At 35.4% G+C, this 27,792-nt stretch overlaps 1 protein-coding gene across 18 annotated transcripts in view; it reads left to right on the top strand.

Annotated features, from left to right (window-relative positions):
- The window catches only part of LOC120770889 (ryanodine receptor), a 78,097-nt gene extending 52,297 nt beyond the window's left edge, over positions 1–25,800 (top strand). For 3 of the 18 annotated variants that reach the window (XM_040098534.1, XM_040098532.1, XM_040098550.1), the window contains 19 exons: positions 1,493–1,697; positions 1,760–2,522; positions 2,607–2,984; positions 3,072–3,853; positions 6,822–7,019; positions 7,092–7,207; positions 7,261–9,533; positions 9,799–10,278; positions 11,363–11,500; positions 11,663–11,949; positions 12,198–14,295; positions 14,558–14,670; positions 15,485–15,827; positions 15,930–15,968; positions 16,045–16,345; positions 21,732–21,866; positions 21,926–22,345; positions 22,531–22,732; positions 22,806–25,800. In XM_040098534.1, the coding sequence (XP_039954468.1) occupies positions 1,493–1,697; positions 1,760–2,522; positions 2,607–2,984; positions 3,072–3,853; positions 6,822–7,019; positions 7,092–7,207; positions 7,261–9,533; positions 9,799–10,278; positions 11,363–11,500; positions 11,663–11,949; positions 12,198–14,295; positions 14,558–14,670; positions 15,485–15,827; positions 15,930–15,968; positions 16,045–16,345; positions 21,732–21,866; positions 21,926–22,345; positions 22,531–22,732; positions 22,806–25,500 (11,966 nt within the window). In that variant the 3' untranslated portion in view covers positions 25,501–25,800. Of the gene's footprint in view, positions 1–1,492; positions 1,698–1,759; positions 2,523–2,606; positions 2,985–3,071; positions 3,854–6,821; positions 7,020–7,091; positions 7,208–7,260; positions 9,534–9,798; positions 10,279–11,362; positions 11,501–11,662; positions 11,950–12,197; positions 14,296–14,557; positions 14,671–14,963; positions 15,074–15,484; positions 15,828–15,929; positions 15,969–16,044; positions 16,346–21,731; positions 21,867–21,925; positions 22,346–22,530; positions 22,733–22,805 lie in introns of all 18 variants that reach the window. The other 15 variants (XM_040098538.1, XM_040098537.1, XM_040098542.1 and 12 more) reach the window with 11 other exon arrangements.
- Positions 25,801–27,792: the final 1,992 nt, after the last annotated feature.

A 27,792-nucleotide genomic window follows, 5' to 3' on the forward strand; every position in this document is an offset into this window, starting at 1 on the left:
GGTTCCGAAGACGAGGGCAAGTTAAAACTCGGGTTCTATACGCAAAATTGGTTACTACTAATGTTGAATAAACAAACCTAACCTCAATTTTTATGTACACACTCGTTTGAATGTCAGTGAAATTTCACCACGCACAAAAATGAACAGTAAAATCGAAACAACATCGATACTTACCCTAATAATTCCGGTACGAGTTCTATCGGAATGTAATATTGTTACCAATTACGAGGAAACTCATCATAAATTTGTGGAAGTTACTTATAACTTCAAAATTATGATAATACTTCGCCTCCCGTCTTTACTTAATATACTAGTAAACCACCTTTATCTTTGGCTATCCTGGTATTAAAATGAAAAGGATCATATTAAAGAGGGGGTCATATCAATGGTCCAAATATATGTTCCTTATATGGCGACACAACGCAAAGAATTAAACACATTGTTGAATAAATACAACATAAGGACTGCCTTACCAAAGAAACTTAAAGAATTGACTTTCAATTCATAATCTTTAGTTATTCACTCGTCATAAAAGTAATTGAAAGTATAGACGTGCTCGTATTATATTCTACCCCAAAGAGAAAATCGAAAAACCTTTAAAATGTGAGATTTCTTTTTGTGGTAGAATTATCGCTTACATCTTCGATTTAAACTCAATCAATTATAGAAATTAAAAACACAAAGACTAAAATAGAAAGTAAAAACCAGTTAGAAAACAATTATATTAAAGTTCTACTCTAGAGGAATAAAAATTGAACAATGTGTAATGCAGCGCACTTTATATTTATGTCAAATTTTAAAAATTTGATTTTAATATTTCATGAATTGAAGCTAAACATTTACAGTTACACTAAACTATCACAAAAACCTGTATTTAGATACTTATGTATAAGTATTTGACTACTAAACATACTAATTTAAGTTTTACCGCATGCTGCTTATAGGTAATTAGATGAACGAAAAAAATCGCTGCTTTTTGAAATGAAATATTCGTATTAATAATAAGATATTTATATACACCAACTGAACTATGCACCAACGAAACAATTTTTCACTGTTTACAAATTTGTTGTATGAATTTAAAGAGTACTTTAAGTGGAGGAAATTGAAACTCTCTATCAACTACATAATTTTTTGTCAAAAAATTGGCGCATTCACCTCTTATTTTCTCCACTAAAGAACACTTACAATAAAAGGCTATCTCTGAGCCCTATATGTTGGGGAATGTGTTTTAGGTGAGTTGAATTAAGGATGCTCGTGCTCGACTGGTGCTAAACATGTACAACAAACCGCTCATGCATTTGACCAACTAACTTTCGTAAATATATTAATAGCACAATTGTTTTATTTTGCTCTTTTAATATTAATTATTGTGGATCGCAATATTATTTTGCATTTGTATGCAGTAAAAATGTTTTGCGTTTTAATCTTTGCAATTATTAATATCAATAATTTTAATAGGATTAATAATGCGCATAATTGTCGTACACAGGTTTTTCACTTAACGGAGAACTTCTTATGGACGCTTTAGGTGGTGAAACAACTTTTGCAGAGGTGTCTGCAGAAGGAGTAGGATTTGTACCTGCTTGCACCCTGGGTGTGGGACAAAAAGCACGTTTAATATATGGGCAAGATGTGGACTCGCTGAAGTTTTTTACTACATGTGGCCTACAGGAGGGCTATGAGCCGTTTTGCGTGTATGTTTGAAGTTTATTTTAATTATTTTTCCAGTTTGCACTTCATGTTCAAATTAATTTAGTAATATGCGTCGCCCAGTAACTCATTGGTACACCAAAGATCAACCAATTTTCGAAAACACTGAAGAAATGCCTGACTGTCGAATAGATGTTACACGTATCCCAGGAGGGGCAGACACCCCACCACATTTGAAAATATCTCATAATACGTTTGAAACAATGGAAAAGGCAAATTGGGAATTTTTACGACTTTCTCTGCCTGTTACTTGCATGAGTCAATTTATAACTGAGTTAGAAAAGACTCGTCGATGGGAAGAAATTAAAATACGGCAGTATCAATTACAACGCGAAGCTCAAGATTTAGCTATTCAACAACAACAACAAGCTGCTGCTAACGTAGATCATATGTTGAAAGGTGGCTTCACCATGAGCGATATTAAAGGTCTTCATCAAAATTTTGATGACGCGGTGGAATCAGAAGAACAATTGGCACGCAGTCCCGCAAGACCACCTCGTCGAAGTTCCTTGACACGTAATATAACTTTCGAGTCAGACGTGGCGACCGACATGCGAGGATCTACTGCGTTTGATATGGTAAACGGTATTAATGGATTGAATGGAATTGATGAAGGAATTGATGATAAGAAAAAACGTGGTCGAAGCCCTTTTAAATTTTTCTCCAAGAAATCGCGGGACCAAAGTAGAGATAAAACAGGTAGCACATTCCAAGAAACATCACTCGAACGTAGAAATACTGTTGCACATGGTCGCAATGTTGTAAATGCTCAATTATCCACAAAAACACCAACTCTTCGCTTGAATAATGTATGTAATTTCAGCTTTTAAATAAAACGGATATTTTAACTAACATAATGTCTTCAAAACATACGTATATTGACACATTTACAGGCCGATATACCGATTTCTCCAATTCAACAAGGCCCTAAGCAGCTGACCTCTACTACTTTGGGGCAACCAACTATAGAATCATCTGGCAACGAATTATTTGACACTGAGTGTTTGAAGTTAATAAATGAATACTTTTACGGTGTTCGGATATTTCCTGGACAAGATCCAACACATGTCTATGTCGGTTGGGTTACAACACAATATCATCTTCACAGTAAGGAGTTTAACAAATCAAAAGTACGATGTGGTTCCGTTGTTATTGAAGACGAATATGAAGTTATTATAGATCGTATTGATAGACAGAGTTGCTACGTTGTAAGAGCTGATGAACTTTTTAATGAAGTAACGCAAGATTCTTCCGGAAAAGGCGCCTCTCAGGTAAGAATGCGATATAATTTTTGTACTATACCACATAATATGTGAATATTAACAATGCAAAAATATAATGAAACACTACAACTGTAGGGAATGTTTATTGGATGTTTTGTGGACACCTCGACGGGTATTATTCGTTTCACTTGTGAGGGGAAAGAGACTGCTCACCGCTGGATGATGGAACCAGACACAAAGCTTTTTCCAGCAATATTTGTGGAAGCAACGAGTAAAGAAATTTTACAGATTGAATTGGGGCGTACATCTACAACTTTACCTCTTTCTGCTGCTGTTCTCCCTACAAGCGATAAGCATATTAATCCTCAGTCTCCTCCTCGCCTTAAGGTACAGTGTCTCCGGCCTCATCAATGGGCACGTGTTCCAAACACTGCTCTGCAAGTGCACGCTCTCAAACTTTCCGATATAAGAGGTTGGTCTATGTTATGCGAAGATCCAGTATCAATGCTTGCCCTTCACATACCCGAAGAAGATCGCTGCATTGACATTTTGGAGTTAATAGAAATGGACAAATTATTATCATTTCATGCTCATACCCTTACATTATATGCTGCACTTTGTTACCAGTCAAACTATCGCGCTGCTCATGCTCTTTGTCAGCACGTTGACCAAAAACAGCTTCTGTACGCAATAAGGTCGGAATACATGAGCGGACCTCTTCGACAAGGATTTTATGACCTGTTAATTGCACTTCACTTGGAGTCACATGCCACTACAATGGAAGTATGTAAGAATGAATACATAATTCCACTTGGCACTGAGCTAAAAGAATTATACAGCGATGATGAAATGTGCCACTCGTTGCGCTCACTTATAACAGAGTCGGTGCGCCCCCAAATGCGAATGACGGATATTACGTAAGTATTAACTTTTAACTTATGATTCATCAGTAATCTTATGTAGAATATAAAACAAACAAAATTTTAAACTGCCCCTCTATTTGACATAATTCGACACGTTATCGGAAAATCTGTGAACATACAAAGACAATACAACCATAAGACATTGGAGTTATTAAAGAAATAAGCTATTGGTATTTATACAACAATTTGTCAATTGGCATTTCTATAAAACACTAAACGGCGCAAAGAAAATTTTATTAAGTTAATCTAAAATCCTTATCATAATTCATATCAAGTCTGGAAGGAACTTAATGCTTTTGAAAACTCAAAGTAAACAACTCTTAACGGCACAAACAAAGTTTTATTAAGTTTTGGTATTCCCAAGTTTAAAATAAATTAAACATCATTGTACCCCACCAAGCACCTTACAAATGAAAATAACTCGAGTGACCAGCTAATTAAAACACATAACTAAAGTCCTTATCGTAACTCATATCAAGTCTGAAGGAATTTAATGCCTCTGAAAACTTAAGCAAGTTTGTTAAAGTGAACAACTTAGTGGGCTCTGTATGGTCCGAATATATATCGATAATATATTTAGGCATTATTTGATTGAAGTATGAAACAATATTATATATATATACATATATGTATATAATAATTGTTAATCGAAAACTTTCTTTTCCTTAAAATGTGCATCAAAGACTCCCAAACTATTTATTTGTGTATAGAATGCGTACAGAAAATAACGTTTTCGATTCCCAAAGTTTAAAGAGCGTTTATTGAAAATAATGTTTTAATTATAGAAAATCATTGTTTTGTTATATGTAGCTTACGTCAATTCAACATTTGCTCCAATCTCCCATTGTCTATGATAGTCTGACATCTTTGATGACAACTTGCAACTAATTTTTCCGCGCATTTCACAGAAAGCGACCTCCAGGTAACGGGTTATAACTAAAAATCTGCACTCATTTTAATAGTCTGCTATTTTGTTATTTTTATTTTTCAAATGCAAATATTACGCAATTAGCGAACTGATTGCGTCATATTTCTGACGTGAAATTCGTAACAGCTTACAAATTCAGTTAGTGCTTAAAATGTCTTCTAAGCAGCAACACCTCCGCGACCGCGTTGTACATCTTTGTTAAAAACATGAAACCGCTGGAAAAAAGCTTACGTGCGTGCATTTTTTGCTGGAAGGAGTATCCAGATCAAGTACTCTAAAAATAGAAAAGGAACTGGGTTTTGGAAGAAAGCCGACTATTATGACGCCCTAAAACATTCGGAAGCTGAAGACAGCGTTCAGCAATAAGGATTGCATTAGTCAAAACGAAGCCGAACGAAAATTCGAATGTTCACAGCCATATATCTTCAAAACAATAAATAGACGTAACATTAAAGCCAGAAAAAAGCAGCGTTGTCCAGGGTACACCGAAGAGCAGATAAGTCAAGTAAAATCACAATGTTGGTGGATGTGCAAGAAATTGAGTGGAAAATCATCCATTTTGGATGACGAGAGCTACTTTTCACTCAGCGGGCAGCAAATGGCGGGCAACGATGTTTATTACACATACGATATTTCTATAACGCCTGCCGGGATAAAATACAAATTAAAAAAAAAATTGAGTCCAAAGTTATGCTCTACATAATAGTTTCTCCAAAGGGTATTTCTGAGCCATTCTTTAAACCAAATGGACTGATAATAAATCATAAGACGTACATCAATTAATGTTTGGACAAAATTTTGGTTTTTCTCATACATAAACACCATAAAAACGATGAAATCGTATTTTGGCCGGACAAAGCCACTTGTTATTATGCAAATGCGACATTGGAGCCATTGGACAACAAAAACACGTACTTTGTGCGTAAAGAGAAGAACCCGACAAACTTAACTCAATGCCGACCGATTGGGGATTTTTTTTGGAGAAGTCAAAGCTTTAGTATATACAAATGGTTAGAAGGCTCAAAATTTGAAGCAGCTGACACGTCGCATCCGGCAGTGCCTTAAGGAAGTTGATACTAATGGTGTACAACGTGTTTGCTCAAGTATCCTAAGTTAGTAAACTAAGAAGGGTTTCTGACAATGGTCCGTATTTCGAAGTTCATTATTTTTGTATTTTTTAAAATAATATAATTATACTACATGGAAAAGCTAAGCTTTCTGTTAATAGTATCTTTTGAGTTACGCTGAAATAAAATTAGTGCTGATTTTTAATTATAACCCATTATGTTGGATTAGCCGAGCGAAATCTTTTCTTGACGTTAAATGTGTTTCTGATATTTTGGCGTTCGTTAATGCCAAAATATTTTCTATTGGATTAGCATCTGATGACTGTGATGGCCAATCTAATGTAACAATATGGTTTTCCTGTTTCCATTGAGTTAAGAGTTTGCTTCTATGTTCCTGATCATTGGTTTTTTGCAGTATGCAATCATGGTTATTTTTGCCGTAACTAATAGCTTTACTTAAATTCGGTAAAAAGTATAACAATATTATATATTATTCTAACAGCGCTCATGTTTTCTGTGAAGCACCTCAAACCCCCAAATCCATGAACAGAGAAGCATACATAAACATGCGCCGTTTGTGGATGCTTAACATTCCTTTGAATAAATGTTCATACTTTGATCGAGCAAAGGAAACAAGTTATTTATTTAACGTATTAATTTACATAATGCAAAAATTGGGTTTTTATATAACTACCTGATACTTTAACATTATAATCATATATGCATAGTATATTTGAAGTCTTATTACAAAATCCCAAGATTGTTCTATATTGTTCTTTCCCTTCTTCCATGGGCATTCGCATCACGCACTTTTGCACTTGCATACAATAAAATACATATGTATATACTTATGTATATATTATATATACATTTATTTATGTATGTCAATACGAGCATCGTTCCTGTTTTTATATGTTATATATGCAATATACAATCACATCCACATTCGCACAAATTGGTTATGAAGACCCCCAGTATATAGCCATACATCTAGTTTACCAAGTGTTTCCAGTGAACCAATACCCAACATCGATCAACTGTACTCTCCGAAATTTCCACTTGAAGTAGTAAGAGAGTTTGTAATGGAGGCATTGAAAGAAGCAGTTGAAGTCAATCAAGTTCACAACCGTGATCCAATTGGTTGGACTAATGAGAATCTATTCTTGTAAGTAGGGAGCAATTTACATCAATATATGTATGTCATTATTTTGATAAACCGATTGATTATTTTTTTAAGACCACTTCTTAAGCTTACTGATCGATTATTATTAGTTGGCGTTCTTACGGATGTGGATGTACAAAAGCTACTCATTATGATTGATCCTGAAACTTGGGATATCACATTTGAAAAAGGTTTGAGAAACTTGTAACTGTTTTTATATTTATTTAACACCCCTATTTGACAGACGGCAAAGATGAACATCGGAAAGGCCTGTTGACGATGAAAATGGCCGAAGGAGCTAAGCTTCAAATGTGTTACCTCCTTCACCACCTTTACGACATACAACTGCGGCATAGGGTTGAAAGTATCATATCATTTTCTCATGATTTTGTTGGTGATTTGCAAGGCGATCAGCTCCGGCGATACATTGAAATAAAGCAGTCGGATCTTCCAAGTGCTGTGGCTGCAAAAAAAACTAAAGAGTTTCGTTGTCCCCCTAGAGAGCAGATGAATCAAATACTGTGCTTTAAAAATCTTGAGTCTGATGATCAAGAAAATTGTACATGTGGTTTAGATTTAAGAAGTCGATTGTATGATTTTCATGATAGCCTTATGAAAAAGGTATCTCTTAATGCTCTGCAAGAACCCGATGAAGTGGATTGTAATGCAATTGAAGAAGTGAAAACGGGACCAATTACAAAAATTTATAATTTTATAAATGCTGTTAAAGAACTAGAGGAAGGGCCTAAAGAAATTGAGGAACCGGAGAAGAAAACTCCAGAAGAAGTTTTTCGAAAAGTATTAATAAAAACTATTGTCAGTTGGGCTGAAGAATCGCAAATAGAAAACCCGAAGCTTGTACGTGAGATGTTCAGCTTATTAGTTCGCCAATATGATACTGTGGGTGAATTGGTTCGAGCTCTGGGTAAAACCTACGTTATTAATAACAGAGCTAGAGAGGACGTAGCTGAAATGTGGGTTGGTTTAAGTCAAATTCGCGCTTTACTTCCGGTACAAATGAGTCAAGAAGAGGAGGAGCTTATGAGAAAACGTCTTTGGAAATTGGTAAATAATGCTACATTCTTCCAACACCCTGATCTTATACGAATACTAAGAATTCACGAGAACGTAATGGCAGTTATGATGAATACATTAGGAAGACGAGCGCAAGCACAAAGTGATGCTCCCCCCCAGACGGAAGGGGTAGAAGGCGCACCCCCAAAAGAAAAAGACACATCTCATGAAATGGTGGTTGGATGTTGTCGCTTCCTTTGTTACTTTTGTCGTACAGGTCGTCAAAATCAGAAAGCCATGTTTGACCATTTTGACTTCTTATTAGACAACGCAAATATCCTACTGGCAAGACCCAGTTTACGTGGTTCAACCCCATTAGATGTAGCATATTCTAGCTTGATGGAAAATACAGAACTGGCTCTAGCACTAAGAGAACATTATTTAGAAAAAATTGCCGTTTATTTGTCGCGATGCGGACTGCAAAGCAATTCAGAATTAGTTGAAAAAGGCTATCCAGACTTGGGATGGGATCCAGTAGAAGGTGAACGTTACTTAGACTTCCTAAGATATTGTGTATGGGTAAACGGGGAAAGCGTCGAAGAGAACGCAAACCTTGTCATTCGTCTTCTTATCCGCCGTCCAGAATGTTTAGGACCGGCTCTAAGAGGAGAAGGGGAAGGCTTATTCCGCGCAATAGTGGAAGCTAACCGCATGTCAGAGCGTATTTCTGATAGATGCAACATGCAAAATGAGGCCGAAGGAACAATTGCTGGTTTAAATTTCACACATCCATTGCCTGAGGGAGATGAAGATGAAGACTATATAGATACTGGTGCAGCGATTCTTAATTTTTATTGTACGCTTGTTGATCTTCTTGGAAGATGTGCTCCAGATGCCTCCGTGATTGAACAAGGAAAAAATGAATCGCTTAGAGCTAGAGCTATTTTGAGATCATTGGTCCCACTGGAAGATCTTCAAGGGGTTCTCAGTTTAAAATTCACATTGACACAAACACCACCAGGAGAAGAGAGACCAAAATCAGATATGCCGTCCGGACTTCTACCAAACAATAAACAAAGCATTGTTCTATTTTTAGAACGAGTATATGGTATAGAAACACAAGATTTATTCTACCGATTATTGGAAGATGCATTTTTACCTGATTTACGAACAGCCACTATTCTTGATAAGAGTGATGGGTCGGAAAGTGACATGGCCCTTTCGATGAATCGTTACATTGGTAATTCTATACTACCATTACTTATAAAACATTCGAAATTTTACAATGAGGCCGAAAATTATGCTAGCCTTTTGGACGCAACGTTGCACACTGTATATCGACTATCAAAAAATCGCATGCTAACAAAGGGCCAGAGAGAAGCTGTATCGGATTTCTTGGTGGCACTTACATCCCAGATGCAACCTGCCATGTTACTGAAACTATTGCGCAAGTTGACTGTGGATGTATCCAAATTATCTGAATATACTACCGTGGCCTTAAGAGTACGTTGTCCTTTAATAGATATTATATGTTACCAATTTTTGCAAAAAGCTAGGCACAGTTCTAGACTTAAATAGCAACTACTGAATTTAGTATAGTATATGAATTTTTTACACACGATTTAAGCTATACTACATATATAGTATATATTCAATTAATTTAAATTTTATAAGAATTCACTGAAATAAGTATAAGTGCCCAACTAGTTGCAAAAGGCAAAAACCCTTGAAAACAGCAACTTTAATTTACTCCAAATAATACTTTTAGCTACTCACTCTTCACTTCGATCGTTGTGCAAAATATTACGGTTCATCTCAAGGTCAAGGGTCATATGGGGCATCGTCTGATGAAGAAAAACGATTGACGATGCTTCTGTTTTCTAATATTTTCGATTCCCTGAGCAATATGGATTATGACCCGGAGTTATTTGGAAAAGCATTACCTTGTTTAATTGCTATTGGATGTGCATTGCCGCCTGATTACAGTTTATCGAAAAATACTGATGAAGACTATTATGGTCGACAATCGGGAGCTCCGGATCAGCCACAATATGATCCCCAACCTATTGATACAGAACAAGTACAATTAAACAATGATCTCGAAGCACTGGTGCAGAAATTTAGTGAACATTACCATGATGCCTGGGCAAGTCGACGTTTAGAAAGTGGATGGTCCTATGGCGAGATACGTTCCGATAATGATCGAAAACATCCTCGCCTGAAGCCTTACAACATGTTAAGTGATTACGTATGTACATTTTTATACTACTAACTAATACACATACATTTCGTAAATCAAAGTTAGACTTTATTATTTTTTTACGTCATTTTAATTTCTATCTTCAGAAACTTAAAAAATGTTTGTCATTTCGAGAAACACCAAACCATGGAAAAAACATTCACAAAAATAAATTTATTGAATAAAATTATACATATGTTCTAAGTTTGTACTTAATAAAATAACTTTCGTATTTAAGTTTTCATATGTATATTATTAAAACTTATATTTTTATATTTTTTCAAAGTCAGTTAACAGTTATTAATTTTGTATTTAAATCTTCATAAATTATGAATTATCAATTGACCTATTTTTATTAAACCCTGAATAGGAACAGAACTTAATATAAAGTTTGCTACGAATTTTGTACAACTCGGAAGGAAACATCGGATACCCTATAAAATGTATATAAATGATCAGCATGATGAACCGAGTCTATTTAGCCATGTCCGTCAATCTGTATACACGCGCACTAGTCTCTTAATTTTTGAGATATTAATCTGAAATTTTGCACACGTCATTTTCCTCCACGACGCTGCACATTTGATGGAACCGCCAATGCCAAACCACTATATCATATAGTAGCCACTTTTTTTACGAGATATCTACTCGAAATTTGGCATCAATTGTTAACTAATGCAACAGCTAATAGCTGTTATACAAACTAACTGATCAAGTTCAAGCCCTTGTATGAAAAACTTTTTAATTGACAAGGTATCTTCGCGTAATTCGACATAGATTATAAAAGTTTACAGTCATTTTGCAACTGTCTCGTAATCAGGACACCTCAAATACCCCACAGACCTTTAGCCATTAGTCGCAAATTTTCCTTCAGATTTGCTGAGTACTTTTATTATACAAGGTATCTCCATATACATATATTGTTCAGATCAGACCACTGTTGTTCATTGCTGCCATTCAAACTCGTCGATCAAAATCAATTCAAAGAGTTTTTGCTATTTAAAAAGCACCTATGATGGGCAATATAGCTTCGGTGTAGCCGAAGTTAACGTTTTTTCTTATTTTTTTTTTATTTATACTTCTATATTAAAAGGAACGTGAACGTTATCGAGATCCAGTGAGAGAATGTCTGAAAGCCCTTGTTTCTATTGGTTGGCGTATTGAACAGTCAGATATTGATGTTCCTCTCAATCATCGTGGATCAACTCGTCGTCAATCCAAACCACAAATCGTATGTATATTTCCTTTTACATAGCTTTAAACTGTCCTTCTTACTTACTTATCACTTAACAATGACAAACTCTTTCATACAAATTTCTTACAATTGGTACGAAACTCCACCCAAATTCAACAACTCCTCGTTTTTCCATTATGGCTATCTTCTTAAAAGCAGAACGATTTTCAGAGTGAAAGCAGTCCGTTCAACTATAACCCACATCCAGTAGATATGACAAATCTAACGCTAAGTAGAGAAATGCAAAATATGGCAGAACGTTTGGCTGAGAATTCTCATGACATATGGGCAAAGAAAAAGAAAGAAGAGCTTAACTCTTGCGGTGGTGTTATACATCCTCAACTTGTTCCTTATGACTTATTAACAGATAAAGAAAAACGGAAAGATCGTGAACGATCACAAGAATTTTTGAAGTATATGCAATATCAAGGCTACAAATTACACAAGTGAGTAATTAATAATATGTTGACAATGCTATTATAACTATTCGATAGGAATTCTAAATATATATATACTAAATTATATATTTATAATTTATTACTTAATTACTTAATTGATTTCAACGATGAAATTAGCATATACATATGAATGTGTTAACATATATTCGATTAACATTTTAATAATGAATGACTAAAAAGCTAATTTGATTCCAAAGAACAAATATTGTCTTTTTTATCTAAACATTTGAATGTAGGCCATCTAAAGGAGGAGTTACAGAAGGAGAAGGAGGAGCCACACAAGCAGCAGTGGAACTTCGATTTTCATATTCTCTATTAGAAAAATTAATTCAATATTTGGATCGAGCTACTATTAATATGAAGCTACTTAAGCCATCGACCACATTTAGCCGACGCTCATCATTCAAAACGGCTTCGCGTGACATAAAATTTTTCTCAAAAGTTGTACTTCCATTAATGGAAAAATATTTTTCTACACACCGTAACTATTTTGTTGCAATGGCAACGGCAACAAACATCACAGGCGCAGCTTCTCTGAAGGAAAAAGAAATGGTAGCATCTATATTTTGTAAATTAGCATCACTTCTTCGTAATCGCCTTAGCGCCTTTGGACCAGATGTGCGAATCACAGTACGGTGTCTTCAAGTATTAGTGAAGGGCATAGATGCTAAAACACTAGTTAAAAATTGTCCAGAGTTTATAAGAACATCAATGCTAACATTTTTTAATCAAACTGCTGATGATCTGGGTAATACGATTCTTAATTTACAAGAGGGCAAGTATAGTCATCTTCGAGGCACACATTTAAAAACATCTACTTCATTGAGCTATGTAAATCAAGTAGTACTACCAGCATTAACTGCTATGTTCGACCATTTAGCTGCTTGCGATTATGGCAGTGATCTTCTATTAGACGAAATACAAGTAGCTTCGTACAAAATATTAGCGGCATTGTATCACCTAGGAACTGATGGAACGCTCACACATGATCGAAAATATTTGAGAACCGAAATAGAGCGGCATCGGCCTGCACTAGGCTCGTGCTTGGGCGCCTTCAGTTCTTGTTTCCCAGTCGCTTTCTTAGAACCACATCTTAATAAGCACAATCAATATTCACTACTTAATCGCATTGCAGACCACTCATTAGAAGCTCAAGATATTATGGTTCGTATGGAAAACTGCATGCCAAATTTAGAAACAATTCTGGGAGAAGTCGATATCTTTGTTGAATCAGAAAAAACATATAATGATGCACCGCATATAATAGACGTTATTTTACCTTTACTTTGCTCCTATCTTCCGTTTTGGTGGGCACAGGGTCCGGATAATGTTAGCCCCACCAGTGGCAATCACGTGACTATGGTAACAGCAGATCATATGAACTCACTTCTTCGTAACGTTTTAAAAATGATTAAAAAGAATATTGGGAATGATAATGCTCCTTGGATGACGAGAATCGCTGCATACACACAACAAATAATTATTAACACTTCTGAAGAGTTGCTAAAGGATCCGTTTTTGCCACTCGCCGAGCGTGTGAAAAAACGGACAGAAAATATGTTTCATAAAGAAGAGAGTATGCGTGGTTTTATTAAATCGGCCACTGATGACACTTCTCAAGTGGAAACTCAGTTACAAGAAGACTGGCAACTTCTTGTTCGGGACATTTATTCGTTTTATCCACTTTTGATTAAATATGTTGATTTGCAACGTAATCACTGGCTTAAAGACAATATCCCCGAAGCGGAAGATTTATATAATCATGTAGCTGAAATATTTAACATATGGTCAAAGAGTCAATACTTTCTTAAGGAAGAGCAAAACTTCATTTCGACCAATGAAATTGACAATATGGCGCTTATTATGCCTACGGCTACCAGACGATCAGCAATTACTGAAGGGGCACCCGTAACAGGTGGTAAAGTTAAGAAGAAGAAAAAGAACAGAGATAAAAAGAGAGACAAAGATAAAGAAGTACAAGCTAGTCTAATGGTAGCTTGTCTGAAGCGTTTGCTTCCAGTTGGCTTAAATTTGTTTGCTGGGAGAGAACAGGAGCTTGTACAGCATTGCAAAGATCGCTACTTGAAAAAAATGCAAGAATATGATGTTATAGAATTTGCTCGAAATCAGTTGACACTTCCTGACAAATTAGATCCTTCAGATGAAATGTCATGGCAACACTATTTGTATTCAAAGTTGGGAAAAAGAGAGGAACTCGCAGATGAACAGGCATTGGAAAAACCTTCAAATCAAAATGATAAAAGCAAGGACAAGACGCAAGAAACTGTTGACCGTATAGTAGCCATGGCTAAAGTTCTGTTCGGTTTACATATGGTAAGGAAAATATGTTTCCAATTTTACTAGTTAGTAAACAAAACGGTATAAAATATTACTGAATTTTAAACCAGCAAAAATATTTATTTCTCTTTAAACATTTTTACACTTTTTTAATATCATTATTATAATTTATTTTTTATTACTTTTTCACACTTTCGCGAAACGACATCAACTACACATGTAAAATTTATTTGCTCTGATATGGCATTACTCAAATTTATTGAAACACCGATGGTGGTGAAACTCGTCATATATACAGATTGACCATCCCCAACAACAAAGCAAGAACGTCTACAGGAGTGTTGTATCCATACAAAGGAAACGTGCCGTTATTGCATGTTTCCGTCAGACATCTCTACATTCTCTACCCAGGTTTTTAACAAATGAGAACAATTTCCGCTTGCTCAATACACTAACAGTCACATTGAACGTAGATGAAAAATGTAGAGTTGTTGACTTAATGTCTTTAAATGCCAAAAACTACTTACATTACTATCAGTTTATTTGTATAGTTAAGTCAAAAATCCATGTCTTCCATATTCAATCAATTTTTTTGTTTTTACTAATATTTTCCGTACTAACCTCAAAAGTGTGTATGTATGGCGTATTCTTTGCAAAGCTTTAACTAGCTGATACCGTGTATTGTATCCTTAATTCCTTCCTAGGCATCACGTCCTAAGCCAAGAAGCAAACGTTGGAATTCGAAAATTACATTGGCCCGGCGCCAGGCAGTCATATCCAGCTTACGCGCTAAACATCTTTATCGCATGAGCAGGTACACTTTCTCCTCTTGTTAATATTCCCCAATATAATCGAAAAATTATTGAAAAAAATTACTTTTACAGAAAGTATTAAGTTTTCATACATATGTACATATGTACCAAATTTTCATGCAAATATTTCTGCACACACATGCATTTGAAACTCACTGAAAATAAATTTAGTACTAACCTAACTAACTAAACGCATGGTCTTTTTTTCTCAAGGTAAACTAGAGAATCGCCATACGTTTTTTCACCTAAATTGAAACAAACGGTGCGTATTTGATTACATTTTTATGAAGTGAATTAATTATATCACTTCGACAGTTAGCAGAAAACAAAACGTGTGGCTATTCTTCAGTTTATAAAATATACGTTCTAGTAAAAATAAATTACTCAAACTTTTAAATCTACACTCATATTAGACATCGAGCCTGCAACATTTTTGCCAGATCGTACTATGAGCAATGGCTTCAAGAAGAAAACGTAGGTCAAGAGATAATGATTGAAGACTTGACGCAAACGTTTGAAGAATCGGAGAAATCCAAGAAGGAAGAAGAAGAGTCTGAAGGTAAGCCAGATCCACTTACGCAGCTAGTTACTACTTTCTGTCGTGGAGCGATGACCGAACGAAGCGGAGCTTTGCAAGAAGATTTACTCTATATGTCATACGCACAAATCGCTGCAAAGTCCTGTGGAGAAGAAGAAGAAGAGGGTGGCGATGAAGAGGGTGGAGGAGAGGGCAATGAGGAAGGAGCAAGCATACATGTAAGTCAGCATATTACTACATTTGTTCATTATTATTAACTTCATATGTGCACATATTACTGACTAAGAAACATTTTAACTTTGACATGCTTCTAACTAAAGTGCACAATACATAAACTAGCGGTAATAAGCCATACTTATGTAAGAACTTTTGAGATACATTTAGTATATCTCCAGCATTTAATTAAGAGTATAATACAAATTGATTAAATTGCAGGAACAAGAAATGGAAAAACAGAAACTTCTCTTCCATCAAGCGCGGCTCTCAAATCGTGGCGTTGCGGAAATGGTGCTGCTTCATATATCCGCTTCAAAAGGTGTGCCCTCTGAAATGGTTATGACAACATTAAATTTGGGTATAGCAATACTCCGTGGTGGTAATATAGACATTCAGATGGGAATGTTGAATCATCTGAAGGAGAAAAAAGATGTGGGTTTCTTTACATCAATTGCAGGTCTTATGAATTCATGTAGTGTATTAGATTTGGATGCATTTGAACGCAATACAAAGGCAGAAGGTATGTACATTAAAACTATGTATATTTTTATATATTATTATATTGCTCAAATTAGTTATATAATAAAAAGTCATTAGAGTATTCCATATTTTGCATTATAATAACAAAATAACTTTTTGGCTCAACTATTAATTTTGCAATGATTCTAAAAAACTCTGTTTATGATAACTGAGAACTATAGTCCTCACGTATTTCTTTGATATTACTTTAATATCTTCCAAAAAGCAAACAACGTGTTAAATTTAATTAATATATACAAGAAGCTATAGTCTCAATCTTCAGAGAATTGGAAATTTACATAGCAGAGTGTATAGGTTATGTGTATACAAAAATTTCCTTAGTAAACTCTTTTACATAAAATTTAACTTTAAAATCACTAAAACTTAATTCAAATAATTGAGTTAAATTTCACTTTAATAGTTAAAGCAAAAAAAAAGTACGGAATTGCAAGCAATTTGTCTACATGCGTCTAAAACATTTTAACATTGAAATAATTTATCAATCGATTGAAACCATTTTCGCTGTCTCTTAATTCGATGAACTATGTCAATGCCGTCGTATATCTCGTACAGCTCTTCGTTCCACCAAATGCGATATTCGTCTTTATTTCTCAATTGCGTACTCAGTTCGAAGTAGCACCTGTTGACAAGAGTTATTCTGCGTTGAGTTTCGAAGCTGATATTGCTTTTGATGTTAATACTGGTTCCAAGACAGACGAAATTATCTACGACCTCGAAGTTATGCCTGTCAAGAGTGATGTGGGAGCCAAGTCGCGAGTCCGACAACTGTTTTTTTGATAGGAAATATTTTATCTAGCCCTCGTTCACCGCCAGACCCATTTGCTTCGCTCCCTTATTCAGTATGGAGAAGCAGAACTAACGGCGCGGTTGTTGAGGCCAATGATATCAATATCATCGGTGTACGCCAGTAGCTATGCACTCTTATAAACGATTGTGCCTTCTCAATTGAGCTCTGCAGCTCGAATTACTTTCTCTAGCAGTAAATTGAAGAGTCGCCTTGTCTGAAACCTCATGTGGTATTGGAGAGGTCCTTCCCGAACGTGATGGAGACTATGGTATAGCTGTACGCCAATTTGCATAGCCTTATTAGTTTTGCGGGATTTACTTGATCTTCCTCAGCTTTGCGTTTACGTTCAACTGAATTATTAAACTGGTTACAGTTACTTGAAATATGCCCACTTTCCCGCAATTGAAGCATTTAACCACACCATTATTTTTCTTACTTTCTAATACAACCATCAACGACTCATAAGCCCTTGAGTCACAATTTGGAATAGTTTGTAATATTTCCGCTGCTGATCCTTTAAACGCAATGCAGCTACTTTATTTTCACTGTTCCAGTTATTTCCAGATGCCACTTTCTTTCGAATTGAAGCTTAAAACAGAACTGTCCATCAAGGGATGGATGTTTTACCTTGGCAGAGTCTGCTAACATAATTGACCGAATTAATTATAGCTCCCGGAGACGACCTTTCAATTAATCTAATTGATTTTGAATTTTATCCCGCTTTTCCGAAATCTGTGAGGACACCTCTGTAATTTGTGAGATCACTTGCGATATCCGTGCATTCTGTTCGTTCAAATTTGAGGACACTTGTGCTGATATATGTGCACCTTGCGCTCTGAATTGTACAACGTAATACACTGACTACCTCGTTTGTAACTGCAAGGACATTTGGAATTGTTGTACCAACATTTGTGATGACATCTGTGACATTTGCGTTGATATTGCAGCAACAAACATGTTCAAGTCTCTAACCTTTGATAAATCTTGAGCGTTTTTTTAATAATATATTCCTCTAATATAATTGAAACACATATTCCCCGACATCAATGTTTTCTGGAAGTCCATGGCTTCTAGTAACCGTGACTGCAATTCGGATTTTACTCCAGTTGTCGCCAAACTGCGTTGGTACACCTCATTTATAAGCTTCAAATTGACAAACTTTGCTATTTTCGAATAATTATAATTATTTCTCGCTAAATAAAACGCCCAATATAATAACTTTACATTTATCTCTATTTCTTATACAAAAAACTAAAGCCATTTACACAATCCGGCAGCACTCATACAGTAGATTGTTACCAAAACATCGCCACTCGAACAATCTGGTAACTACGAATCGCTGCCTAGTTAATTCTTGCAATTTATCGTCGATTCGATTTTGCTCTAGCATTCGAGTTCGCCACAATGTCTACACTTGTGGCCACGCAAAACTTACCATTAAAAATTTTCAAATATTTAACACATTATAACAGTACATTTTGCGGTATAGAATATTTTTTTTAGAAATAAGTTAATGACATGTTTTTTATAAAAAATTAAAAACAAACTTTCAGCTATAAACAAAATCTTTACTTAAAAAAAATTAAATCGGTTTTTGTATAAGCACAGAAAAGCTAGTACGTGTTTTGCCCATTAAACGTATTAAATTAAAAACTATAATTAAAATTAGATAATATAATTTAATTTACCTATGTTTATTAAAACAAGTAAGGAAGGGCTAAGTTCGGGTGTTACCGAACATTTTATACTCTCGCATGATAAAGTGATAATCGAGATTTCATTATCAGTCATTTACATATTTTTCAAATACCGTATTTGTGTAAAGTTTTATTCCGCTATCATTATTGGTTCGTAATGTATATATTATACAGAGAAGGCATCAGATGGAATTCAAAATAGCGTTATATTGGAAGAAGGCGTGGTTGTGAACCGATTTCACCCATATTTTGTACATGTCATCAATGTGTTAAGAAAATATTATATACCGAGTTTCATTGAAATCGGTAGAGTAGTTCCTGAGATATGGTTTTTGGTCCATAAGTGGGCGAGGCCACGCCCATTTTCAATTTTTAAATCAATCAATTTTTTAAACCTGGGTGCAGCTTCCTTCTGCTATTTCTTCCGTAAAATTTAGTGTTTCTGACGTTTTTTGTTAGTCGGTTAACGCACTTTTAGTGATTTTCAACATAACCTTTGTATGGGAGGTGGGCGTGGTTATTATCCGATTTATTCCATTTTTGAACTGTATATGGAAATGCCTGAAGAAAACGACTGTGTAGAGTTTGGTTGACATAACTATAATAGTTTCCGAGATATGTACAAAAAACTTAGTAGGGGGCAGGGCCACGCCCACTTTTCCAAAAAAATTACGTCCAAATATGCCCCTTCTTAATGCGATCCTTTGTGCCAAATTTCATTTTAATATCTTTATTTATGACTTAGTTATGACACTTTATAGGTTTTCGGTTTCCGCCATTTTGTGGGCGTGGCAGTGGGCCGATTTTGCCCATCTTCGAACTTATCCTTCTTATGGAGCCAAGGAATACGTGTACCAAGTTTCATCATGATATCTCAATTTTTACTCAAGTTACAGCTTGCACGGACGGACGGACGGACAGACGGACGGACGGACAGACAGACATCCGGATTTCAACTCTACTCGTCACCCTGATCACTTTGGTATATATAACCCTATATCTGACTCTTTTAGTTTTAGGACTTACAAACAACCGTTATGTGAACAAAACTATAATACTCTCCTTAGCAACTTTGTTGCGAGAGTATAAAAATAAAAAAATTTGAAGAACATGCCGAACAAACGAAAAAGTCCGAAAAAAAATTTAAGAAAGTGTAGTGGAAAGCTTTGCGTGGTCACAAGTGTATTTAAATCAGCTATGCCCAACGTCAACTACAATTTGCGTTTGTATTCGGCACGCCACTTCGCGCCAGAGATAAATATATGCCCAACACATCTCTCATTGGAAGTGAAAAAGCAATTGCTAAACGTCAAAACGTCCTGAACTCCATCAACTGTTCAAGAGGTTTTGACGTTTAGAAATTGGAAACGAAAGATGGAAATCTTACCAAAAAAATATGTAAACGGAGGGATATGCTGTCTCGTTGAAAACCATTAATAACAAATGTAAAACAATAACAATGATAAAAAAAGTGAAATTTAAATGTACTTGTTCAAACATTTTGTAATGTGATGCTTCTTGTTATTAATTTTCAATGGAAAATTATTAAAAACATTTATTAATTGAGAGCTAACGATCTTAAATGCCTTTATTAAAGTTGAAAGTTCAAAATAATAACAAAAGTAGAAGTAGTACTAGTTTATGCAAATTACTTTACTTCGAATATATCTTATTGTTTAAATTTTTTGGATATTAATTGTTAACTAAAATATTACATTACAATTGCATAAAAAAATTTGTCATAAATTATAAGGAAAATACATCTAATTCTGTTTTAACACGATTTACGATTTTGATTTAACACGGTTTGAAAATAATTATTTTTAAGTTTTTTAAACACTTTTATTCCAGTTAGCACTATTTACAATTTTTTTAGCTTACATTTTATTTGTCAGATTTAACTTTTGCGATATATATTCATATCACTAATTTAGAGGAATACAAGCAATGTTTATTGGTCAGAGCAATTGTAAAAATCCAAAATTTAAGAGTGCATTGAATGCTCTTTTTGCACAGTTTTTTTCTGGAACCAATCTAACGTGTAAAAACAGAATTAAGTGCAAAATTGTTGTCTTATAAAGAACCTCTTTCCTACATACACCTTTCCAATTCCTTCGTGTCTTAATTTACTTACACGGATGTGCAAACATACATAAGTATACTTTATTATTGGCTTATAAATATGTACAAGATTTTAATAGATTGGTCTCATATTTTACATAATTTTTTTTATCAATCTCTTTATTTCTGCTAAGTTTACTTCCTATTATCGGCGCTAGCTCGGTTCAGTCGCCGCTTCTGCCTGAGATATTATATTTATTAATCTTCATTTATTATGTGAATAAAAAATTCGAAATTATAAATTATAATATTCAGATAAAATTAGATATTGAGCACGGTTACAAAATATATCATATTAGTAATTTTTGCTCATAAGATGCTACACTTTTCAATTACTTTACTTGTTGTTAGAATTTTCTCCACCATGACCATAGGAGTGCAATTTACAAGTGGTTAGTAATTTTCTTGTTCTCCTTATCTTTCATCGGAAATCTTAAAATTATTATGCATTATGAGTGGGAAACTACTTACTTATTTTAACTTTTCGTCATATCGTTATATATTGTAGTACACTTCCTTTTTCATTTGGTGTTATAATATTTAATTTTATATCAATTGTATTTGTGCATATACATACGTATTATGTATACGCTTTATTGTTCGGGTATAATTTGAACACAACACGCGCATCTGTTGTATATTTATCCAATTACACCTTCGTCCTGGCCCTGGTTTATGATTTGGCGTACAAACAAAATAATTACCTCGCATGTCCCTACGTCCCCAACCTAAATACACAATCAAACATTTTTGCTACAAAGAGTACATTCCAAGTGCGGGTGCAGGTCTTGGTGTAGGTTCGGAAGGAGCTGCTGGCGAGAAAAACATGCATGATGCTGAGTTTACTTGTGCATTGTTTCGATTCATTCAATTGACTTGCGAAGGGCACAACCTAGGTAAGTATATCCGGAGAAAAAGAAGTTATTTGTAATTTAAAAATTAAATATTTTGGCAGATTGGCAAAACTATTTGCGTACGCAGGCAGGCAACACAACTACAGTCAACGTGGTGATATGTACTGTTGATTACTTACTACGTCTACAAGAATCCATAATGGACTTTTATTGGCACTACTCTAGTAAGGAGATCATAGATCCGGCAGGAAAGGCTAACTTCTTCAAAGCAATTGGTGTGGCAAGTCAAGTATTTAACACATTGACTGAGGTCATTCAAGGTCCATGTACATTAAATCAACAAGCTTTAGCGCATTCTCGTTTATGGGACGCTGTTGGGGGTTTCCTCTTTCTTTTCTCGCATATGCAAGAAAAGTTGTCAAAGCATTCTAGCCAAGTGGACTTATTGAAAGAGCTACTTAATTTGCAAAAAGACATGATTACTATGATGCTTTCTATGCTCGAAGGAAACGTTGTTAATGGTATGCTCATTTAAAGTTTAATAACGTCCACGGAGGAATCATTTTCCTCCTTTTTTACCTCTTATACCTTATGTTCATATATTCAATTGAATGCATGTTCTTAAAAAATATATACACTAAAAACTGTGGATTATAATTTACATTAAATGAAAATAGTAAAGAATAAAATATTCGATTCATTACAGGTACAATCGGAAAACAAATGGTGGACACACTGGTCGAGTCGGCTGGCAACGTAGAATTAATTCTAAAATACTTCGATATGTTTTTAAAATTGAAAGATTTGATTGAATCTCCAAGCTTTACGGAAATTGATATTAAAAATGAGGGCTGGGTGACTCCAAAAGACTTTAGGGATAAAATGGAGCAATCTAAAAATTACACACCGTTAGTGAAATTTAAATTGTTAAATGGAATTACATTTTTATTCTAATCTATTTTGTTTTACAATTGTAAACAGAGATGAAATGGACTTTCTTTTGGCATGCTGTGAACGTAACCACGAAGGCAAAATTGACTATGGCGATTTCGTTGATCGTTTTCATGAGCCATCAAAAGAGATCGGTTTTAATTTAGCCGTATTGTTAACGAATCTGAGCGAACATATGCCGAATGAGCCTCGTTTAGCCCGATTCTTAGAGACAGCTGGATCGGTGTTGAATTATTTTGAACCCTTCCTTGGCCGTATTGAGATTTTGGGCAGCTCCAAGCGTATCGAGCGCGTATATTTTGAAATAAAAGACTCAAATATTGAACAATGGGAAAAGCCACAAATTAAAGAGTCCAAGAGGGCATTCTTCTATTCAATTGTCACCGAAGGTGGAGACAAGGAAAAATTAGAAGCTTTCGTTAATTTCTGTGAAGATGCTATTTTTGAAATGACACACGCCTCGGGCTTAATGGCAACTGACGATGGTGGTGGTAATGTTAAACGGGATACTGCTTACAGTTCCTATATGAGCGAAGAAGAGGAAGAACGTGCCGCACGGGATCCTATACGACGGACCATGCAAGCTATCAAAGACGGTCTTAAGTTCATAGTGCATATCCTAAGTCCATCAAATATAAAACATCAAATTGGGGTAATGCAAACCAAGTCGGTGCCAGAACTTATTATTGGATTCTTCAAAATGATATTTTATATGTTTTATTATACTGGCTACGGAAATTTCTGTGTAGTGCGTTACCTTTTCGGAATACTAATGAATCTAATGCGTGGCCCAGCACCGGAAGAAATCGAAGCTCCACCAATGGAGGAGGAAACATTTGGTAAGATGTTGCCAGCATTACCTATTGAAGAACCTCCGGGACCAGTGCAGGCTTTTGGACTTGAATTAAACAAAGAAGAAAATGGTCAGTTCAAAGTAACAGTTCGTGAATCACCCGGTGGTAGTGGTAACTCTTCATTAGAAGAAACGGGTGAATCAAGTCCAGAAGAGGGAGGAACAGCTGCTGATCAAGCGGTAGAGAATGAATCGTATCAACTTCAAGAACCAATATCAATCGTTGATTTACTAGGAGGAGAAGCTGCTAAAAAAGCAGCACAAGAACGGCAAGAGGCACAAAAGGCCCAAGAAGCGGCTATGGCTTCAATTGAAGCCGAAGCTAAGAAAAAGTCATCAGCAACTGCTCAAGAAACACCAGCGGTTAATCAAATTGACTTTGCTCAGTACGCACATCGTGCCGTTAGTTTCCTCGCACGTAATTTTTATAACCTTAAATATGTTGCATTGGTTTTAGCTTTTAGTATAAATTTTATGTTACTCTTCTATAAAGTAACATCTTTTGGTGATGATGAAGAGGCTTCAGGTGATGATGAACTTATTCTTGGTTCTGGATCTGGCGGTAGTCTAACAGCATCCGGATTTGCTGGAGGTTCAGGAGATGGTTCTGGCGATGGTGCAGGCGACGAAGAAGACTTACCAGAACTAGTACATGTTGACGAAGATTTCTTCTATATGGCTCACGTCATACGCATAGCTGCTTTTTTACATAGTTTAGTCTCTCTAGCAATGCTGATTGCTTACTACCATTTAAAAGTACCTTTAGCCATTTTCAAGAGGGAGAAAGAGATAGCTCGTCGATTAGAATTTGATGGTCTCTTCATTGCAGACCAACCGGAAGATGACGATTTTAAATCACACTGGGACAAATTAGTGATTTCTGCTAAGTCATTCCCCGTTAACTATTGGGACAAGTTTGTGAAAAAGAAGGTGAGACAGAAGTACAGCGAAACATATGACTTTGATTCAATCTCTAATCTACTTGGAATGGAGAAAAGCGCTTTCATGGCGCAGGAGAGTGAGGAAGGTGGATTGGTGAAGTACGTAATGAATATAGATTGGCGTTATCAAGTATGGAAAGCAGGGGTTACATTTACCGATAACGCTTTCCTTTACTCGCTGTGGTATTTCTCATTCTCAGTGATGGGCAACTTCAATAACTTTTTCTTCGCAGCCCATTTACTCGATGTAGCCGTAGGATTTAAAACACTTCGCACCATTTTACAATCGGTCACTCATAACGGAAAACAACTTGTTCTCACTGTAATGCTACTAACAATTGTAGTATACATTTATACAGTAATTGCGTTCAATTTTTTCCGCAAATTTTACATACAAGAAGAAGATGAAGAGGTAGATAAAAAATGTCATGACATGTTGACTTGTTTCGTATTCCACTTATATAAAGGAGTGCGGGCAGGAGGAGGAATCGGTGATGAAATTGGAGATCCCGACGGAGATGACTACGAAGTTTATCGTATTATTTTTGACATCACATTCTTCTTTTTCGTTATTATTATACTTCTAGCCATTATTCAAGGTTTGATTATAGATGCTTTTGGTGAGTTACGTGACCAACTTGAATCGGTTAAAGAAAATATGGAATCAAATTGTTTTATATGTGGCATGGGAAAAGATTTCTTTGACATAGTTCCTCACGGTTTTGATACTCACGTGCAAAAGGAGCATAATCTTGCAAATTACATGTTCTTCTTAATGCATCTAATCAATAAGCCGGATACAGAATACACTGGTCAGGAGACTTATGTATGGAATATGTATCAACAGAGGAGTTGGGACTTCTTCCCAGTAGGTGATTGCTTCCGTAAACAATATGAAGACGAGCTATCAGGAGGTGGTGGAAGTAGTTAAACAAAACATTTATTCACATGTTACATCGTTGAGAATATTTTAGAAAGCACTGATCTTTCAATTATAAATAAAATATTACGATTTATTCTTTGTAAATAATTACTCTTTATTGAATGATAATATTATATTGGAATTATATTTACAAAGTATATCTAAAGTTGAAAAAAATAATAATTTTTAATATCGAGCGTAATATTTCATTGGTTTCCAATCAGATTTAGGGAAATGAAAAGATCTGTATAACTACACGAATTTGATATCAAATAAAATATGCACTGAGCTTAAAAAAATTAGATCAAATCTGTAACAGCTTTTTAATTCCTATTCGTAACACCACGACATTTTGATGTTTTGCCAATATAGACAGGCCTTCCCAAATGTATTGATGTTTTGGGAGCAATCCTTTCTTTCGTTGTAAATTATAAAATTGTAGAAAAACACCAAATCCAGAATGTTAGAATTTTCACTTTCACAAAAATTATATCTTCTAGAGTTTTATCAGTGATTTCGTGTGCTACTGATCAATATCCCATATACAAGTTTTATGATACACATTTCCACTCAACCATAAAATCTGAAGTAGCTGGACGATTTAACCGAAGATTACGCTGTTATTCCTCTTTTATTTGTGAAATAAACGTAATTTATTAACCTATAGTCAAAAAAATTTAGTGAAATAAATCGAAGGGTGCCACGGGAAAATATGTTTTTAATTGAATATATTTGTCTATTGACAAGATAATTGCCAATTAAGTGAATGATTAAAAGGGAGATTTTTTCACCAAAAACTGAAAAATTAAGTTTATTTCATGAATCAACAGAAGTGTTTACGTTACGAGTATTACTTACAATTTAGTACACAGGATTTGTCCGGAAAGTAATAGGATTGATTTTCTTCCGCCACGACTGTACTTCGGAGCACCTGGAGAGTCAGGACAAACATTTTCGCGCGACGTGTTTCTGTGAGTAGTGCAAGCCAAAAATGCAGCATTCGTTAGAGCAAAGGTACCCGATTGAGTTCTGTGTAAAACTCGGTAAATCTGCGACAGACGTTTTATATGATCAAGCAGGCTTACCCAGATGTTCCTTCAGCAAGAACTGCGACAAATACCGACAATGTGACTCGTCTGCGCAAATTGGTTCAATACATTATTTTTAAATCGACTCAGCCCTATTACTTTCCGGACAAACCCTGTACTGTTTGAGAGCTTTTCTATGCTTCTTCTTCACATGCTATAAGTACGTCACATGATGGCGGTTATGGTACAATATGTTTTTGTAACAATTGTCATAGCCTAACCCGAAAGGTAACGATAAAACCTTGTCGTAATCCTATATTCTATCATTCTTGGTTTACCAGCGTCTCGCAAATGTGTGACTAATTCTACCCCTGAAGAAGTTCCTTAATTTGAGAGGCGACTATACATATGTCGCAACATTGCGACTCTGCTGTTGAATGGAGTCTGACCCGAAAAGTAACGGTAAAACCTTGTCGTAATCCTGTATTCTATCATTCTTGTTTGCCAGCGCCTCGCAAATGTGGGACTTATTTTACCCCAGGATAAGGTCCTCAATTTCGGAGACGACTATGTGTCGCAACTCTACTGTTGAATGAAGTCTGATCATAATAGCGCTGACAGTATCCATTTGCTTAAAGCCGTGTTCGGCATGACACTTTGCTCGAGATGTCATTGGAGTTTTCCTCCCTTCTCTGAGATGGAAGGCAATACTGGGGACCGGATTTAGCTTCAACTCTGTATGATTTCTAAAATCCGTGGTAATAGGAAGAAACGGAAACTTTTTAAGTATCAGAGATGCAACCACTGAGCTATTTTTAGTAATCCTTTGTTTCTGTGCCTTTTCACTTAGAATGCTCATGCTGCGAAATTTCCATTTTTTCTGAGTTTAGTTACTTCTTATGTATAACTCTAAAAGCCTTCCTAACATTTTTAAGAGAAATGAGGAAAGACTAATTGGTTTGAAATCTTTAGAGTTAGTATGTGAGCTTTTGTCCGCCTTTGGTATATATATAACCTTTACTTTCCTCCACAACGAGCAATTATATTTGAATTACATAGCCTCTTTAAGCATGGTTGTTAATTAGATTTTTATGTAGCTCTGGGATTGCTGTAACTGATCCGGGAATATACCGTTCAGTCCCGCGAGTTGAAGGGCTTGCAACTGCCTACCGTTCAATGTACATTAATCTCAGACACTATGTCTATAGGAATGGACTCTGTCTCTACTTCGCTACCTAGTACATACTCCATCGAGTGGTTTCACAGAGCTGCC

This window comes from Bactrocera tryoni, chromosome 3 (genome assembly GCF_016617805.1).
Source record: "Bactrocera tryoni isolate S06 chromosome 3, CSIRO_BtryS06_freeze2, whole genome shotgun sequence".
In the NCBI taxonomy this organism is placed as follows: domain Eukaryota; kingdom Metazoa; phylum Arthropoda; class Insecta; order Diptera; family Tephritidae; genus Bactrocera; species Bactrocera tryoni.